The 18,482-nt window shown below is 39.8% G+C and overlaps 4 protein-coding genes across 7 annotated transcripts; all 4 read left to right on the forward strand.

The window, feature by feature from the left end:
* The first annotated feature begins 2,239 nt into the window (after window positions 1-2,239).
* On the forward strand, window positions 2,240-4,406 carry LOC123469692 (proteoglycan 4-like). The gene is made up of 2 exons (XM_045168876.1): window positions 2,240-2,480; window positions 2,559-4,406. Exons 1-2 carry the CDS (start codon window positions 2,397-2,399, stop codon window positions 4,398-4,400), a joined length of 1,926 nt encoding a protein of 641 aa, XP_045024811.1. The 5' UTR covers window positions 2,240-2,396; the 3' UTR covers window positions 4,401-4,406.
* On the forward strand, window positions 4,406-7,678 carry LOC116915298. Its single transcript, XM_032920387.2, has 7 exons — window positions 4,406-5,635; window positions 5,692-5,874; window positions 5,951-6,274; window positions 6,442-6,630; window positions 6,732-7,010; window positions 7,096-7,275; window positions 7,408-7,678. The coding sequence occupies exons 1-7, from the start codon at window positions 4,906-4,908 to the stop codon at window positions 7,626-7,628; spliced, it is 2,106 nt and encodes a 701-aa protein (XP_032776278.2). The 5' UTR covers window positions 4,406-4,905; the 3' UTR covers window positions 7,629-7,678.
* A 383-nt stretch (window positions 7,679-8,061) lies between these two features.
* LOC116917518 (ATP synthase subunit e, mitochondrial) lies at window positions 8,062-8,995 on the forward strand. The gene is made up of 2 exons (XM_032923025.2): window positions 8,062-8,205; window positions 8,677-8,995. Exons 1-2 carry the CDS (start codon window positions 8,164-8,166, stop codon window positions 8,887-8,889), a joined length of 255 nt encoding a protein of 84 aa, XP_032778916.1. The 5' UTR covers window positions 8,062-8,163; the 3' UTR covers window positions 8,890-8,995.
* Window positions 8,996-9,031: 36 nt separating this feature from the next.
* Window positions 9,032-18,460, forward strand: LOC116917505 (QRFP-like peptide receptor). 4 transcript variants are annotated; one of them, XM_045168878.1, is made up of 9 exons: window positions 9,032-9,169; window positions 9,846-10,016; window positions 14,325-14,467; window positions 14,882-14,933; window positions 15,026-15,363; window positions 15,444-15,634; window positions 15,704-15,885; window positions 17,318-17,574; window positions 17,671-18,460. In XM_045168878.1, exons 3-9 carry the CDS (start codon window positions 14,386-14,388, stop codon window positions 17,748-17,750), a joined length of 1,182 nt encoding a protein of 393 aa, XP_045024813.1. In that variant the 5' UTR covers window positions 9,032-9,169; window positions 9,846-10,016; window positions 14,325-14,385; the 3' UTR covers window positions 17,751-18,460. The 4 variants fall into 4 exon arrangements, with proteins under 4 accessions (XP_045024813.1, XP_045024814.1, XP_032778900.2 ...); XM_045168879.1 differs by having other exon boundaries at window positions 9,050-9,169; window positions 9,896-10,016; XM_032923009.2 differs by lacking the exons at window positions 9,032-9,169; window positions 9,846-10,016 and adding exons at window positions 10,025-11,480; window positions 11,571-12,170 and having other exon boundaries at window positions 17,632-18,460.
* Window positions 18,461-18,482: the final 22 nt, after the last annotated feature.

Raw genomic sequence — 18,482 nt, forward strand, 5'->3', positions numbered from 1 at the left:
ATTCACGAATCAGTCGTGTTTCGTCACGACTAGACTATGCGGAGGCCTCACGGCCTTGAGTAACAATCCGTTTGTCTTCGTTTCTCTCTCTTTCTATACGGCGAAAAAAAAAAAACAAAAAAAAAACTCTAGCTCTCACATGTTTTTCGGTTGATTTTCTTACGTAAGATTTTTCATTATTATGTACATGCAGTCAACCGATGAGATTGGATTGCAATCAATTTGGCGTGTCGTTATATTGGTACAACTAACCATAACGAACAACCGTCTCCCAGTTGGCATATTTTCCTCTTTTGATTTTCTTCAAAAGAAAAAATTTCACCAACAACTTTAGCAACAGATATGAACTCCGTTCGCCAGATAGTTGAAGAGAAAGTCCCGCATTCATCTGGCGCCATCGAGCCAAACGATCGTTTTTTTATTTGTTTAGGTTTTTTTTTTTTGTTCCCCCTCGTTTCATAACGTCGTCATTCGAATAGAAAGATCTGGATTAACAGTAAACCACGTATATAGCGTTACTGGTTGCTATGCCTTTTGCCGGATTATATAAACATCCGCCCGTCTCTTTGAAAAACATTCTCTTTTTCTCTCAAAGAATGCCAACCTCTCCCACGGATAAACGATTCTGTCGATAAAACCTTCATTTGCAAACGGATGCGTGAAAGGGCTTGGCAAATAAAAAAAGACGACAAAGTTCCAGCCTTTTTCATCGATTATTAGCCTACCTTGTGATTTCATTTTCCAAGCAGAAGAGTAATGTCTGTTTTAGCGGTTAATGGGAAAAATGTTTGAGCGCTACTTAAATATGACCTCCCTCTAGTGATTTTGACGAGCTGAGATTTTGAATATACAGTCAAAAGTGAATAATGTTCTTAACAAGTTTGATGGAAATCAATGCCGAAAGCGTCTCTGTGACGAAGCCGTTATTTCGAAGAATATTGGCAGAAATTCCATTTGGAAATCGGTGGGTTATGCAATATGTGAAGGACGCTGGCTCCGCGGCACGAGAAGAAAAAGTATCTAGTTGTATAGCCAACGTTTTATGCATTCATATTTTTTTTCGTTATACGGTTTTCCAGCGACAAAAAAACGCCGATAATCTTTGCGGAGGAAAAAAACACTGATATTAGGGCCAGCTTGAATTTTGTCGAATTTTTGTGCTCTCGTGGAAAGTAGACCTACTTTGAACTTTCTTCCAGCATCAACTGTAATCGTTAGAGTAGGCCCTATCACTTGAACGCTGCCCCGGTTGCGTAAATTACCCATTTTTACAGCCAGATGAATTCAATCCATTCACGCATTTGACTGTGTTTTTATATTCAGATGTAAATAAACCGCATAGCTGCAACGTAAATTTTTTTCCCCAACTTATTCCTCAATTTCCTGCTGCCATCTGTGTGCGGAAAAACAAGCATATTTGGCGCATAAATACGAACGGGAGCAACTATCTCGTTAAGACATTTGAAAAGATGAGAACGATTTCTCTAATGAAATCGAACTTTTTTAAATTTTAAGTTATTCCAATATGGATTGGAAAAATCAGGCTCTTTTTGGTCTCGGTCTTTCCCTACCTGCTGTTGTTGTTTCTCTCATAAATGGTGCTCAAGTGCGTAATTTTGTCTGGAAATTGATATCTTCGTACTTCGTTTAACATTTTATTCTCATTATTCGAGTTGTTGAAATTTTTCGGAAAGTAAATAACGTGACTTGATATCGAGCGTGTTACAGTCCTTCAAAGTGCATAGGATTACCGATTGATCGTGACTTCGTGTCTTTGACATTCGTCACGAAAGTCAAACAAAAGTGTCCTGTTAAAGGCAACTCGATTTTTATTTCCAAATACGAGCTCACTGATATTTGCGATAATAAAGTTCACTGAACATTTAATCCCGAAACCTGTATTGCACGGTAGAAGAGAACATTTCATACGTAAGGTAGCTGATTTCAAAACCAGGGCTTTAAAAGTCACGTGACTTGTAGCATTTAATCGCAAAATTCGCAGCTATTTGCAGTCACTGGCAATTAGAGAGTCTTCGAAGATAGTATATTCGTTTAACAGCGGGATTCACAACTGGTTCTTAATTTTCAAAACTACCATTAACAGAGCAAGGATGAACCTTTTGGTGAGACATACTGTACGACTATTTTTTCTTATCTACGTAATTTCAAAAAATTTAAGTTTTTTTTCCATCCACAGCTGTTGATATTGCTCTTTGCAATAACCCTAATAGCATCGGCGGAAGAAGCAACCCCTGTGGTCAGCATGTTTCAATCCGTGGAAGCGACCAAAGCAGATACACAGTAGCACAATAGTTTTTGTCTTAATTTAACTAAAATTTATAGGCTACGTCAAAAAGTAGAATTTCTCTTTACATGACTATAACGTCAAGTACACCATGGAAAATGCTTTTTTTGTTTTGTTTTTAAGGGATCCATCGTTTGAGTTGCAACCTGGAAAAGGACAGGAAAACATTACTGAGGTATTGAAATTGCAGGGAAAAATGTAACAAACAATCAAACGCAGAAAAGAGTAAAACTTCTTATTTTCCCAATCCAAGGTTGATTCTCCTATTTCTGCGGCAGCAGAAGAGATTTCAAGAGATGAAACGAATATCTTGGTACCGGAACTAACAAATCCAGATACAGAATGGGCGATTCCAGATGCAGAATCATTGCTTCTGGCTGAGGAGGCGAGCCCAGAACCAGAAACGGCTACATCAGTTTCAGAAGACGCACATGCATCCGCCGAATCGGCAATGGAACTAATGTCATTGCACTATGTCGATGACGAAGAAGCGACAAGCCCGGCAGCAGAGCCAATAGATTTGTACGAGAAAGAAACTAAACATTCGACTGGCGAGCCAATCCATACACCTGAACAACCAAACTATCCGATTATGCAACCAACGAGCCTGGATGAAGGAACAACATTACTGACAGCAACTGCTATGGCTACGGAGAAAATAGCAGCGGCTGCAGAAACGGGAATTCCCATTACGGAATCAACAACTCCGGCTGCAAATACGATCATTGCGACTGCAGAAACAACCGCACAGGCTGAAAGAACGATTACTCCTGTAGAAACAACAAATGTGGCTGCTGAAACAGTTATTCCGGTTAGAGAAACAACATCACAAATCGAAGTTATGACGCATTCATTTGCAGAACTGGCCACCTTGAAAACGGAAAGAATTCCGGCTGTAGAAACGGCAACAGTAGAGCCAACAAATCCGGTGACCCAGGAAACTAAGATTGTAGAACCAACAACTCTGGCTGCAGAAGCCACAAGTATCGATGCAAAAACTATTACGACAACAGTAGCATCATTTATTGAACCGACAACTAGAGCTCCAGAAACAATTCCGGCTAAAGAAACTGTAATGGTTGCTGTAGAGCAGATGACACCGACATCTCCGGATGCAAAACCCATGACTTTAGTTTCAATTCTAGCAAATCCATCAACAGAGCCAGAATTGGTGTCTACAAATCCGATTCCAGGTATGGGAGTGACAACTGTAAATGCGGAATCATTGATTTCGTCAACCGAACGATCAGTCACAGAAAGTACAGTTTTGGCTGGGGAAACAATGACCCCTGCCGCAATCAGCGTCGTTACAAAAGAGATCGTTCCGACAATGGAAATGACTGCACCCGTCGCCCTAATAACAAATTCAGTTGCAGAAAAGACAAATTTGACTGCAGAACAAATTTCAACTGGTGAACAAACGTCGGTGGTAACTATGGATCCAATACGCCCTGCAACTCTGGAGGCAGAACTTTCCCGTACGTCTGAAAAACCAGCAATTCCTTCCGTATGGCCAGCCTCATCGTATCCTACGGAAACAATTTGGGGTGGAGGATCAGCAACACCGTCTTTGGAGTTAGCCATTCCTTCCACAGAGTCAGTTACTCCGGCTAAAGTACCAGCCACTTCTACTGCAGACCCAGCTACTCCGACTGTAGGGCCAACAATTCCTGCTACAGAGCCAGGTACTGTGACGTCAGGGCCAGATACACCGACTGCAAAATCAGTCACCCCTTCCATAGAGCCAGTACCATCTGCTCCGGCCTCAGGACCAGCAAATCCGGCTGCAGATGCATCTACTCTGGCCCCAGAACCACCTACTCCGATGGCAGAATCGACCACTTCAACTGCAGACCCAGCTACTCGAGTGGTAGGGTCAACCATGCTGGCTACAGAATCAGCTACGTCGTCTGCAAATCTAGCTGTTTTAGCTTCAGAACCAGCTACTATGGCCGCAGAACCAGCCACATCCACGGTCCAAAGAACCACTTGGGTCCCAGAGCTAGCTACTCAGACTGCAGAGTTAGCTACTCTCAACTGCATTACCAGCTATTCAGGCTACAGAGACAACTACTCCGGCTGCAGAGTCAGCTAGCTCGTCTGCAAAGCCGGTCACTCCAGATGCATATCCAGCTAGCACGTCTGCAAACTCAGCTACTCCGGCTGCAGAGTTAGCTTCTCCGGCTACATTGCCAGCTACCCTGGCTGCAGAACCATCTACTCCGGCTCTAGGAGCCACTACCCCGAAGATAGAACTATCCACTTCTATTGTAGACTCAGCCACTCCTGTTGCAGACCCAGCAACCCAAACTGTAGGGTCAACTGTTCTGTCCACAGAAGCAACTACTCCATCTGTAAAACCAGCTCTTCCGGCTGCAGAATCAGCTACTTCAACCGCAGACCAAACCACTTCTTCTGCAGACAAATCCACTCCGGCTGCAGAACTAGCTAGTCCAGCTTCAGAAGCAGCTACCTTGTCTGCAAAACCAGCTACTCCGGCTGCAGAGCCAACTATTCCGGCTGCGCTGCCAGTTACTTCAACCCCAGAGTCAGTCACTCCAGGTGCACCGATCACTATAGCCGAATCAAGAACTTCAGTTATGCCCCATAGTTTATCTGCCGACATGGCCATTCCGACTGTGGAATCAATCAGTACTGCTGTAAAACCAATTTCGTCTCCGAACGAAGAACCAACTGTTTCGGCTTTAGATAGAACTCCGGAAACGATAGTAGCCATTCCAGCTACACAACCACATATTCAGAGTGTGGAAACAACTGCATTTACACTCAACGTGGTACAAACTTCAGACAGAATCCCTGTTTCTAATAATACAGTACCTGGTCTAGAACAAACAAGTTCAGCTACAGAAAAGGGCCCTTCATCTATTCAACCGGAACCTCTAGTCACAGAAAGAATTCCACTTGCAGAATCGACAACTTCAGTACATTCGACACCTCCGGCAACAGATATGATGCTTTTGGTTACAGACCTAACAACTGGAACATATGTCACGTCTCCGTCTGCAGGAACAATAATTCCGGTTGAGACAAAGACAAACCCTATTCCAGAAACAACCACTCCATCAGCTACAGAACCAACGACCTTCACCGTAAAAGAAATAATGTTTGCTGCAGAAAGTACAACAACTCCAACTAAGAACCTTCCGGTTGCCTCGTCAACTATGTCGGGAGAGAAAAGGACTACCAGGGCATCAAAAAGGCAGACAACAACTGCCAGTCCTCCACGACCTGGCCTTGAAACTGCACAAGTATTTGACGCCGTGTTGGGCAAAATCACTAACTTGTCCAGTAATCTTCGCACTGCAACAGGTATGGCAATTTTCAAGACGGAGAAGAGAAACTAAAACTTTTGTTTTCCCCTTTAGAATCACAAGTGAAGAAACTCAAAGAAATCTGGTTGGTGTTCAAGCTTTACTTAGACACATTAAACAATAAGACAACTGACAAATCTACAATCAATGCAACATTTCTTCTTTCGACTCCGGAAGAAGTTAAAATTTGGAAAAATTTATTTGAAAATTTCATCGATAAAATGCGAAATAGTACAGGTGTGCAACAGTCATGTATTCCTTCGATGGCTTTAATCCGCCGGTTCCCTAATCGTTCCTTCATGTTTCTATTCAGGCACGCAAGTGACAAAAATAATGGCAGCATGGACTGCCCTCAACAAATTTCTGTTGTCTTATAAAGGGCCTCAGACAAAGAAACCGGCAGTGATTCAAGTAAAAACAACTTCTCCGAATAAAAAGAGCACTCCCCAAACAACGGTCAACGTCCCCGTTACCCACGTCGCAACTACAAGATTGGATAATGATCATGGAATTCATATTATCGCCGCCGAGAGCCAACCAGTAAACAGCCTTACTTCTAGGACTGCAGCTATTCAGCAACCGCATAAGTTGGCTGACCAAATTGAGAAACTTCAAAATCGATTGAAGCAGTCCACAAGTAATTTTTCCATTCGGACTCTCCCTCTCTTTCTTTTGACAACATGCATTTTTGCTCTATAGAATCACTTCAGTTTTGACTATCCAATCAATTATAATAATCCTAAACATTCTATTACAGGGATGTTTCCTGCTGAGACCTTTAATGACTCTTAATTTACATTACAGAGAAGCAGTTGGAAAAATACAGAGAAAGCTGGATGGTTTTCAAATTTTACTTGGATTCCTTTTCACCTGAATCGAGACCCAACAGGATGCCTGTAGCTTACACGGACTTCACACTTTCAACCCCAGAGGAAGCAAACAGAAATCGCCAAATGTTCCTGGATTTTGTTACAAATTTGCGACTTACAACAGGTATCAAATCGGACCGGTGTGGTTAGCGGAACTTCATTTTCGGCATTACCATATTTTCAGTCTTAAACGCATTACTCGTATCTTTTATCATTCTTTTTCAGAGTATCGAACAGACACAGTATTGGAGTACTGGCAGGAATTGAAAAATCTTTTAGATTCCTATCAAGGAATAGACGCAGAAACAAATGAAAAAAGTAAAGAAAGAAATCCTCGCTCTTTTGAGGCACGTCCACAAAGTAACCGCAAGGATCAATCACCGGCCGTTGTTGCTGAACAAAATAAGCACATTAGCATTGCCCAGCCGCATAAGGATGGCGAAACCAAGATAGCCGTGCTTGCTAAATTAGCAAAAATAGCTTATGAACTGCAACGATCTACAAGTACTTCCATTTATTCACACAACTGACATTTTCTTCATAAAAGTTGATTCAACTTCTATAATGCTGCCTTTATTTTTTTACTAAGGTTTAAAGTTGAGTCAATTTAAGGAAAACTGGATACTTTTAAAACTGTACTTGGATTCTCTCGAAAGCAATTCAACCGATGCAACAATGAACTATCACTTTTTGTTCTCAAATGCGAAGGAGCAAAAATATGTACATGAACTGTACGCTGGCTTTGTGCAGAATCTTCGACGTAATCCAGGTATTAGTTTGTTATTCGGCAATCCACACATTTAAGGAGTGCGTTTAGAACGTAGTCTATCATGCTTTGCTACGGAACATTTTGAGGAAATAGAGTTCTGCTTTGCTAAATCCAGTTTACACATTATTATAGACTTTCCCTTGGAACAACTTATGCAAGCTTGGCAAGTGCTAAATGAGTTTCTCAATTCATACAAAGGAGTCGACGCGAACTACCAAATTACATCCGCCGATCCAGATAGTAATCACAAGCTAGACCCAGCACATCCCGCAAACGCGATTTCTCCGACGGAAGAACTGGCATTTCAAAAGTCCTTAATCAAAGAAATTGGAAAACTTTCTCAACTGTCATGAATGAGACAAAATGTATGAGTGAAGGTTTCAGAAAAAAATATATTCGGCAAATAAAAAAAATATGTATACCATTTTTTTCCGATAAAATTCTTCAACTTCTATCCCATAGGTAATATTGTTCGAGCCTGCGTCATGCTCATCATATCGCCGAAAATTTAGTTGTTCTCCAGCATTTATGGTTTTCTTAATTTATTTTTACGTCCTTGAATGAAATGCAAGTTTTAAAAAGTTTTAAAATTCCGTCTCTTTCAAGCAAAAAAAAAAAAAGAGTACGAATTAATAACTTCTTGAAAAGATGCCCCATAATTGTAAATCTGTAGCGTAAATAGATTTTTTTTTACCACCTCAAAGTTATAGTTTAATATGAAGTTCTTTCCATTATTCATTTATGTGATAATAATTTGGAATAATGATTTTAATTTCCTATATTTAGAAAATGGCAACGCTAGTTGTGGCAGAGGTAAAAAACAAATGTGACAACGTTCAGTTCAGTCTGAGAGAAGAAAGCTTCATAGTCAGCCAATAACGTATAAATATGGCCGCTCTTGCTCCAGTTCAAGTCTCTCCACTGATCAAGGTAATTGCTCCCTATTTAATATTTCTAAGGGTAAAATCTATATTTCTTTGTCATGATTTATACTGTTTATCATGTTCGATACGTAATGGCTGGTCAATAGATACTATTGTTAATCTGAAATTACTGCTGAATTCTGTGGGTTTTTAACGCCATATGTACCACGCTATTATCCGAAGTCATTCAATTCTACGTTCTTCTGTTTAATTTTTGGTATCCGCCAAGTTAATGTTTAGCAGTATCTTATGACGATGTATGCCAAGATTTGTTAAGAAAGTGTCCCTTTATAATTCTCTTTAACGACAACCTCTGGTTAAAGAGTTTCGCTTAGGGACGACAGAAAATGGATGCTTTGTGTTATAAGATACTATCAATATGATATATTTTATTCCAAAGTACCATACAGTTCAGGGTTATCATATTTATTTGTTCATTACAAGAATAGTGGTATTACAATTTTGTTTGTTTTTACAGTTTGGTCGCTACTCAGCCTTGCTGCTGGGTATTATGTGGGGTTCCCATCGCTTCAGGGTTAACAAGGCTGCTGAAGATTCTTGGAGGGCAGAAGAAGCTGAACGAAAGGTGATCAGGGATGCTCAGAAGGCTGAAGAAAAGCTCAGATTCAACCGAGAAGAGCTTTTGTACTTAGCTAAACAAGCTGGTGTGAAAGTACCCCCAAACTTTTAAAGCCAATTGAACTGTTCACTGCTGTACACATGTTAGTCTGCTAAGGAACTCTCTTAGCAGTGTAAAATTGTCAAGAATCAATATAGGTACCATCTCTTAACTTGTACTTGTTTTAAAGTTTTGTTTTATTTAATGAACATTTAGCTGCATAACTCGCTTTTAAAGGTCTAGGTGTGGAAGGAGTGTTTTTACTACTTGGTTTTATATACAGTTAGAACCACTGGTGTGCCAAAGAAATGTGAAGTCAACACCCTTCTGAAATTTTATTTAAAAGTTTAAGGTAAAATTGGCCTACATCTTTTGCATGCTCTTAGAAATTTTTATAAGAAATGGCTCGTAAAATAATGACACCACGACGTCTTCATGAACAGCTGCAAGTGAAAGATGATAACCTAGTTGACCTAGTTGCAGATATGCCCCGTACCAGTAGGTATATTTATTTATACGAGACAGTAACTCTTCAGGACAGCTGAAGAGTCGGTACTAGAACCAGTAGACAACCATATTTCACTGTGGGGTATTTGTTTTCACTTTAGTACTTGTCTATCTATAATGGAGTAACTAGCTAACTACAAACGCTGTAGCGGTTTTGTTTACTACCATGGGTGAATCGATTCTCGAAAAACGTATTTTCAATATCCGTTCCTATGCGAATGTTCTCTGAACATCGGTATCGCAACTCGATCGCGATGTAAAGATTCATGCAAAGCTGCATTGGGTAATGCAGTATGATGTTGAGATTGCAATCAAATTCATTGACGTACCACCAAACAACTTAGAGATCAAAAAGCATACAATGAGAGCATTCTTTACGACAGCATAAATGGTAAAGAAAATATTTTTGAAATACCAACTAGGTTTTTTGACCTCAGCAGAGCTTTCATATTATGGTTGTACTTGTTTGACAAATATTCCACGAACGATAAATTTTCAACATTTTTGTAATTCTTCGATAGTGAGATGCAGCTGAAATAAACGAATTCTGTTTATTTTGGAAACGACACAGGAGACCGGGAATCATTTAGTAGAAAGAAAACGAATCCTACACGCCTACACAACGATCCCCATGTCAACCGAGATGTGCATGTCTCTCAGCCGAACAAGCATTCGTAACTTAATCTGTCCAGGTAACTCTTTTATATTCACAATCTTTAAATTCTTGATGAGTATAATGTGGAACTAGATTACCACCTACAGTGCGTAAAAGACATATTATTCACATCGGTGTGACTGATCGTTTGTTCTCAGTCGTTCCATCCAAGAAAAACATTGCGAACTAAGGCGTTAATCCCGAAATTAGTAGCAAGTCGAAAACAAGTCTAATATCCTCTACTTTCTGGAAAAGCCATGACTGGTTGTAGCTTAATATTAAGACTTACGCGTGTGGAACCGAACGGGTTTTACGCAAACGTCAGAACGACATTTAGGTCATGAGCTTATGCGATCTAAATTGGCTCACTGCGAAATGTGAAGTGAATAACAGAGACGCAGCATTTACACCAAAGAATTCGCAAAATTCAAATATCGTCTCCTAGCCGTGATACATCCGGTCGATTAAATCGATTGACACTGGCGTGATAGTAAAGCGGGTCGTAGACGCCTACGTATTATAGTTCGCATTCCGTAGATGAACAAACGTTTAAAATGACTGTTAAAACCCTCTAGAATGAGTGTATAGCCGAGCTGCGTGTAGCCAATGGATAAAAATAAATGTACATTTTATTGGGTTCTCTTAATAACAAACAAATGAAGCCAAATTATTAAAATGGCCATTAAAAGCAAGGTCGCTTATTGATCACCCTAAAAGGGAATACAGCGAATTATCGATATTTATGGAAAACCCATTTCATCATGGAAAAGGTTGAACGCCCGAAAAAAAGTAAAACAAAAGAATTGTGATTTATTAGTCTGGTGGCTCGTGGAAGAGCCCAGTATTTGTTTTATGCTTCGTCGACTTTGATGCCTTTTTTCCAAATTTTGGTGGTGGAACTTTCACTTTAGCATTTTTTGGAAAACTGAGTGACATATACGGATCTAATAAATATGTACTACATGTCTTATACTTCCTCGTTGCCATGTTGAAACAGAACCATTCTAAACAAGAAGAAACAGTTTTTGACGATCTGACGAAAGCGATGCATAAACGAATTTTTGAACTTACCAAAAACAGCTTTATAACACGACGTAGACTCGGATTCCAAGACGACCGAGTCTCGGATTTAGCACTCGAGTATTTTGGCACAGACAGGACATTTACAAATTTTACATCACAGAGCTTTGACAAATAAAATTTTGCAGCTGGTGTTCCCCACAACATCCACGAGACCAGCATTTTTGCTAAGCGAATCGTCACGTTCGCACAATAATGACATAAAAGGAGGGTAATCTAGCATCTTCCGTGGGCAGTTTTCAGGGCTTCAAAGGAGACCGAGGTTTCAAGTATTTTTTTATTTGTATTCTTAACAATATCTTCCTTGGCTGATCGACTTGACCTACTTCCACTGAAAGCAATATTAACCACACCTCTTGAGATCCAATTCAACAACATTCAGCATCCGCTTACGTTCTCATTCTTTGACTGACTGAAGACGGTAAATTTACTTGTCATTATTTTAAAGATTTGCTCTTTTCATGCTACGTAGTTTTTTTGTTTTTGTTTTTTTTACGTTTCCATCGCGCAGAAGTTAGAGGCAAGTTGTTCGTGAAAAACTATAAAACTTTTCCGGCGAGATCGATGAAGTTTAGAGCAACCCCATCAAATCCGCCTTGCCCATCCGCCAGCAAACATGCCTTACACCCAAGCTTTTCATGTCGCTCCACCATTTCTAGCAGCCAGCAGTCAAAGATGTCTCAGTCGAAACTCAACGACCCAACTGGCTTGACGTGTGCTCTCCTCTTTCTCACAAGCCCACATATGATAGTCCCGTCATATAAGAAGATCTCGCACAACTCGTTTCAAACGTCACTAGGATTTACGGGCTTTATAGCCGGATCAAGCAACAATGTGTTTTTGTTGAAACTGCGGTCGTGAGTGGACCGAAAAAAGCGGTTATGGGCCATACGTTGCAAGGACAGCTGCTTGAAAATGGATCAGTGGTGATTGACGGGTACGGGACAGTGACCACGGATGAATATAGAGGCGCAGTGATTAGTGCGTTTTATTATCTTCACGAGCCGTCAAAGTTAATCGTCCTCGCTCTTTATTGCATCGTTTTCTTGGTAGCTGCTGTTACCAATCTTCTTGTCATTGTCGTCATCTTTCGTTATCAGCATCTTCACAGGTTGAGCACGTTCAAATGATTTATCATGTTTTTTTCTTGGGACAGTGAATAACATGTCGGGATCTGTTGCGAAATGAAATGGATAGGTCCAGTCAGTTTCAAATGTCACGTTGTTTCCATCAATGGTTTGGGGTTAGAAGCCAAAAACAAACCAATAGGATTGGAAAGCCATTTCTTATGTCCCCGTCATGACCTTATCTACCCAACAGCTTTGGCTTCCAAAAAACAGACTCTCGAATTCCGTGCTGACGGAACTTTCTGCCAATGGTTTAATCCAAACGAACCTACATCTTTCACAGTGGTCGAAGATATGCCATGTATGCGCGTAGACGTTATTCTATACGTGCTGCATCTGCCGATAACATTATGTTCGTGACTGGAACATTTAGTACATTTTTCGTGCGAATGAACTGTATTTATATTGCGGATATGAGTATGTACCAGTTCGCTATCCTTTTGTTTTTGTAGTCTGTTAAATCTTTAACCACTGGCAAGTTAGTGATAGGCTAGAAAAATAGCTCGATGTAGACACAAATCAAAGCCAAAAACTGCCATAACTATATATTTTGAAGTTGGTATTTGTCAGGTGTTATGAGCAATAAATTTGCGGAGCTTGTACAGCCACAAGGTGGAGGAATGAAATACTGTAAAAGTACAACTGAACTCGCAATCGTGTACGTTTAGAATACCAAGAAAGAACAGAAAAGAGAAAAGAGATGAAACGGGCCATAGCGGTCAGCGAAGTATACCGTTGCTGGACAGTCACGTAGCCCAAACCCGTGCCAATTATGCGACGAAGAATTGTAGCCAATTGCGTTAGAACAACAGCAGCACGCCAACTGAGAAGAACTGCTTTGTTCAGCCACTGTTAGCGGATAAACGTAGAGAGTCTTTCCCCCTTTGGGTTTCTTTTCTTTGTCTTATTTAGTTTGATATCTCTTTGAAATTCATTAAATGTTTTCGATTCATCTCTGTCACTCTATGTGGATCGAATGCGTTGACTTGAAAGAATTTGTCAATGGCTTGGACATGTCAAGGCAAAATTCTCGACTATAGAAGTATTTTTACGGTTTATTTTGAATAAAACTAATTGACTGTTGAATGCACCGGTACCAAATGCTAAGAAGTGGAAGAAACGTGATGACCATTCGGAGCTACTTCCTTTCAAACTGGCTCTGCTATTGGCTTCTAGCGACTAATTAAAGTCAATCGTAAAGATTCGCTGGGGATGGCACTATATGCAGGTCGTATAAATCGACGAACGCATCATGAATTCACGATGTGGTGCTTGTGTTTAGCAATACACATTTCTCCACTCCGCAGCTTCAGCTACAGCTGAAGAAGCAACCGTTTATAGTCGGTTGAAAGAGTTGGGAAAGACACGAGATTCAGAGAGAAATCGTTTGGGATAAAAAACAAACATTTTTGTTTTTTCCGGCAACGAATTCAATTGGTGCCGCATATGTTGATTTTGGTCAAAAAAGGTGTTTGGGTCATGGCCGTAACTTTTCCAGGTTTTTATTCGAATAATTTTCCTCTATACCCTCAAACATTTTTTTCTTAAAGTGCCTGGTTATGCTCAAATACTAAAATGGAGTTGCTTCTCGGATTCCCCTCGCAATTATCTTGCCGCTAATGAAAGGCAACAGAACGTGAATTCAAGATAAGAAAACACTACAAGGCTTTTGAACCGGAGGCTTTGCCGGCCCGATCGACGGTTATCTCCAATACAAGACGCGATAAGACTCTGCGAACTTTTCTTCTCTATACTCGTCAGACTTTTGTGTCGTGATCGTCGGCTTAAAAGGACGACAGAGTCTATATTCGGAAGGGCAAATGTCATCGGTTACCAACGTAACCCGTCTGCCTATTCGACCTTCAATCACCCAAACAATCCGAAAAACTAAAATGCAATTCGAGACGCTGTTTCGTTAATTAAATTTTTGGTTTCAATTTCTGTCGCTCGTGGCAGTTACCTGGAAAGTTACTTGCGAAATTGGACGTAGCTCGTCGTAAATATTTTTTCAAAGGAAAACAGGAGTCTAGGCAATAAAATGTTTAACAAGTTTTGTTTTTGTTTTGTCAGCCGGCTTATCGGATGCATCGCAATAAAACTAATTTTAATAAACTGTTTTCTTTTTATGTGTAATGTAGTGTCACCAATTATTTTCTGGTCAACTTGTCGGTGGCAGATCTTCTGGTGACACTGATTTGCATGCCAATGGCCATGTCGCAAAACATTACGGTTATTTGGTTCTACGGGCTTTTTATGTGCAAGTTTGCCACCTATCTCCAAGGTAAGCATATAACAAATTATTATTTTATTTACTCCTCCGTTCTGAACCTATAGTTGAAAACTGCGCAGGAGAAACAATGTGGATACTTGATTTTGTCTGATTTGTATGTGCACTTGGCTTGTAGTCCAAGTTTGGGTCGCTGGCCAGTAGGGGGTCACGTCCAGCAAACACGAAGCTAAAAGTCATATGTAAATTTTCAATAAGAATACTGGGTATACTTCAGTCGCGGACTTTGTTCGAGATTTTCTATTTATTTTCAAGCTTTCTTTTTTTTGTTGTTGACCGAAATCAACGTTTGCACTTGTTACGCGTCGTCTTGAAATGAAGCAGAAAGATAAAAATATCAAACTTAATTGTGAATGCCACCCAAGTTGTCACGTCTCTAAAGAACCGGATTGATTTATTGAAACGCAGGGGTGGCTGCCAGTTCCAGTATGTTTTCTATTTTGGCCATGAGCATAGATAGGTAAGCTGGAAAAATTAGTTGCCAATTCATTTAACTGTACGTATCACCATCATCTACAATTTCAGTAAAAATCTCTTTCTAACATGATGCAGATACTTTGCCATTCGTCACCCGATCGTCTTTCGACAATTTTTCAACAAACGCGTAGCACGGTGCGTCATTCTTTCTATTTGGGTGGTAGCTAGCCTCGTCTTTGTGCCCGTTCTTGTCGTCCAGCACGAAGAGACAATCACTCTTCGCGGAGAAAAAAGTGAACTGGTTATTTGCAAAGTCTGCAAACAGGGATGGGAAGAAAACTGGAACAAAATAGCGTACAGTATTTTTTTGTTTGTCGCCACCTACGTCCTGCCCGTCTTGCTAGTGGTCACAGCTTACGTCCGTATGGGGTGCAAATTGTGCACGCCCAGCATTCTGACCAACAATCACGACGGTAAGGAATTCTTATTTGTTTTTTTTTCAGAAATAATTGTCTCTTGTTTAATTATTTATCTAATACATAAACAACATTAGGAGGTGAAATAATCCTGAACAGGGATTCTCGATTGTTGAACTGCCGTCGTCGCGTAGCTCGTACGCTCTTGATCATAGCGGTCGTGTTTGCCGTTTGTTGGATGCCCTACAACCTGACGCAGCTGTTTCTCGACACGATGGAGAACGACCAATTAAAAGAAATGGATAAAACGGCACCCCACCTGTTGATGGTTCTTTACCTTTTGCATAATGCATGATGGTGATTGTACTAAAGCGATCTAAAATTCATCTGATGTTAGGTGCATTCCTTCAGTTTGTGGTTGGGTCACGCTAATTCTGCAATCAATCCGCTTCTTTATTGCGTTTTGTCACGCAACATCCGCCAATCGGTTGCAAATCTCTTTCGACCAACAGGGAGGAACCTCCGCAACAGTTCCGAACCCGTGGAAATGCTGAGACGTCGAGCTCCCGTCAATAAAAAGTAAAATTTCTTAATTAATTCTACTAGTAGGAACTTGACTAGTCATATACATTCGTCCTTTGCGACCTTCGTCGTTCCCGCTGACCATCCCACATCTTTTAACCTTTACTATATATCAATGGATGTCATTAACAAAGACTACAAGGCCCCATAAAGGTGTTAGGTAATTGGAGCGCAACGACCGTATCAGCAATCGACTTATAGGCCTTTGCTTTAATGGGACTATATATACGGAACGCAATTTCGGACCAAAAATTGGGACCAATTTATTTCTTTTTGCTAAATATAGATTAAACAAGTACATGATTTAGAATGAGAATTTAACGACCATGTCGAAAATCAAGTTCTTTTTGACGAGAGATTTTTAGTTAAGGAATTATTCGAATTCACAGGGGTTTCGCTAAAACCACTTTGATTGCGTATTATTGAAAAACTACATAATTAATGGGAAAAATAATATTTTATTCGAACTAGCGTTCAAAATTGGTTTTAACAGGTTATAGGTTTCATCAAATTCCAAATCAAAATTATAAGTCCGACTTTTTTTCACGAAAAATAATCCCGACATTTTCTTTCCTTTCTTTTTTTTTTCAAAACCTAGATAAAGCTATAAAAATACATGATTTAGATTTTAAATTGGACGAGGATCACAAAATATTACTTCATTTTTATATGAAGCTTATAGTTTTTTAGTTATTTGGATTCAAAGTGGTTTCGTTAAACCATTTGGCGTTTTACTCAGAAACTACATCATTTAAGGGAAAACTAATTAGATATTCGGAATCAGCGTTTAATTTTGGATTTAGCAGGTTATGTTTCATGGAATTCCAATTCAAATTTGAAGTCCGAAGTTTTGAACAAAATGTCGGGCTTAAAATCGATCGTAGCTAAGTTGACTGGCTCTTATCGTTTCCAAAAGTTTTGTCATTTCCCATAAAGGAAACTATAAAAAACGATGAGACGAGGAATACTTAAAAAAAGTTCGCATTTCTCGTAGGGTGTCAAGTAACGCCTTCGAAAATCTTTTTCGTATAAAGTTCAGACTATAAGATAGGAACCCAAGTTTACACTTTGTATTAGCGCACGAGTAGTTCTCTGTTGTAGGATCCATAAAAAAAATTATTAAACAGATTAAATCCTCACTACCTTATTCAAAGACCTTCCGCAATGGATTTCAGGTCGTTGACGTGTTCATTAGGACGTTATTCACTTTGTCAAACGATTGCCATTCAGCAAAGACGCCTTATGTAAATGATGAAAATGGATCAGACAGTTTACCCACGTACGTTTCTCGTTAAAAGAAACATTGTAATTGAATCTTAGCCGATAACGGATAGCCAATTGCAAACTTGACCTAGTTCAACTGCCAATCAATAATGCACTGCTCTTCCGCATGTACGCCCACATTAAACATAATGGATTTATCTTGCAGCCGTGAACCAATAGTAAAAAATGGAGGCTCAAACCTGAATCACTGCCAGCCTGATCCGCAGTTTCATCAAGAACATCGTACCATTGCAAATCCGCCTGAAAGAGATTTGATCGTCATGAACCGTCTATCACCGCTAACGCCGCCGTCCATTAAAAGGCTGATGGGGTCGCATACACAGAGCTTTATCACCATAGCGCTGTTGCCCATGAAAATTGTTTCTTTCGACAAACTAATGCAGCATTCAAATAAATCAACAGGTTAGATTCACTAAAGCTATATATATTAATAAAAGAGTACCTTTCTGTACGTTATAGTATGCTAATGTTTCATGCATGAACGCGTTGGTATAATAGCGATCGCGGCAAAGAGTGTAGGAGATCCTGGAGAAACGGAAGATTTGGATCCGACACCCAATAACTGCTATTCAATTTAAACGTAGTGTATTCCAGAATTGGTGTAATGTCGTATTATACTTTCGTCGCTGTGACAACCCAGCCATGATCAAACCCAATCCTCCCCTCACTTGAAATCAAATAAGGCACTTGCTGTCTGATTATAGCCAACAAAAGAACGCATTTCTCTTTGCCGATTTTTTTCTTTTTACCGTAGTCACCCAGACTCTTTTCTCTGTCTCTTTTATAACACACGAACATCTATTTCTGAGAGCTTACTTATGATATTCACTTATTCATTTGCCGAGTGTCTATTTTATTATTTTACCTGGAAAATCCATCATCAATGGTACGTTGATCCAATTGCTCCCAAAACATCACACTCTTCACGACGACACGAATTCTCATTTTGCATAGAATAATTGTCCCAGTTTGCACCACTTTCAAACTCGTAGTCAACCTTGGCGAATTCGTATTAGCCTCTGCCAATAATATAAGTCGCTCTAGACTTTGATCTCTACCTCTTCATTTATGATTACACCCATCAGTATCGTATCCCCAAATCCGGATCATCAAATACTCTGAGCATTTCTTTGCCACTTTACGTATACACCTAAAACAAATAACATGATGCTGTGTTGTCTCGATTTATTTATGTCTGTATTTTAACTATTATCGATGTTTACGTGTTTTGTAAATTAACACCCTCAAATGTGTATATTTTTTATGTAATACAAAATAATCAGCCTAATGGTCCAATTACGTGAAAGAAT

The sequence above is a fragment of the Daphnia magna genome, linkage group LG2, assembly GCF_020631705.1.
Source record: "Daphnia magna isolate NIES linkage group LG2, ASM2063170v1.1, whole genome shotgun sequence".
Taxonomy (NCBI): domain Eukaryota; kingdom Metazoa; phylum Arthropoda; class Branchiopoda; order Diplostraca; family Daphniidae; genus Daphnia; species Daphnia magna.

What these genes read in the sequence shown, in the direction of transcription:
- LOC116917518 (XM_032923025.2), top strand. Translation starts at nt 8,164, where the DNA reads ATGGCCGCTCTTGCTCCAGTTCAAGTCTCTCCACTGATCAAG. An exon ending in AAGTCTCTCCACTGATCAAG is followed by an intron (nt 8,206 to 8,676) that starts GTAATTGCTCCC and finishes TTGTTTTTACAG; the next exon opens with TTTGGTCGCTACTCAGCCTT.
- LOC123469692 (XM_045168876.1), top strand. Translation starts at nt 2,397, where the DNA reads ATGGAAAATGCTTTTTTTGTTTTGTTTTTAAGGGATCCATCGTTTGAG. An exon ending in GACAGGAAAACATTACTGAG is followed by an intron (nt 2,481 to 2,558) that starts GTATTGAAATTG and finishes TCCCAATCCAAG; the next exon opens with GTTGATTCTCCTATTTCTGC.
- LOC116915298 (XM_032920387.2), top strand. Translation starts at nt 4,906, where the DNA reads ATGCCCCATAGTTTATCTGCCGACATGGCCATTCCGACTGTGGAATCA. An exon ending in TAAAATGCGAAATAGTACAG is followed by an intron (nt 5,875 to 5,950) that starts GTGTGCAACAGT and finishes GTTTCTATTCAG; the next exon opens with GCACGCAAGTGACAAAAATA. An exon ending in AAATTTGCGACTTACAACAG is followed by an intron (nt 6,631 to 6,731) that starts GTATCAAATCGG and finishes ATTCTTTTTCAG; the next exon opens with AGTATCGAACAGACACAGTA.
- LOC116917505 (XM_032923008.2), top strand. Translation starts at nt 11,941, where the DNA reads ATGGGCCATACGTTGCAAGGACAGCTGCTTGAAAATGGATCAGTGGTG. An exon ending in GTTTGCCACCTATCTCCAAG is followed by an intron (nt 14,468 to 14,881) that starts GTAAGCATATAA and finishes ATTGAAACGCAG; the next exon opens with GGGTGGCTGCCAGTTCCAGT. An exon ending in CGAGCTCCCGTCAATAAAAA is followed by an intron (nt 15,886 to 17,317) that starts GTAAAATTTCTT and finishes TTTATCTTGCAG; the next exon opens with CCGTGAACCAATAGTAAAAA.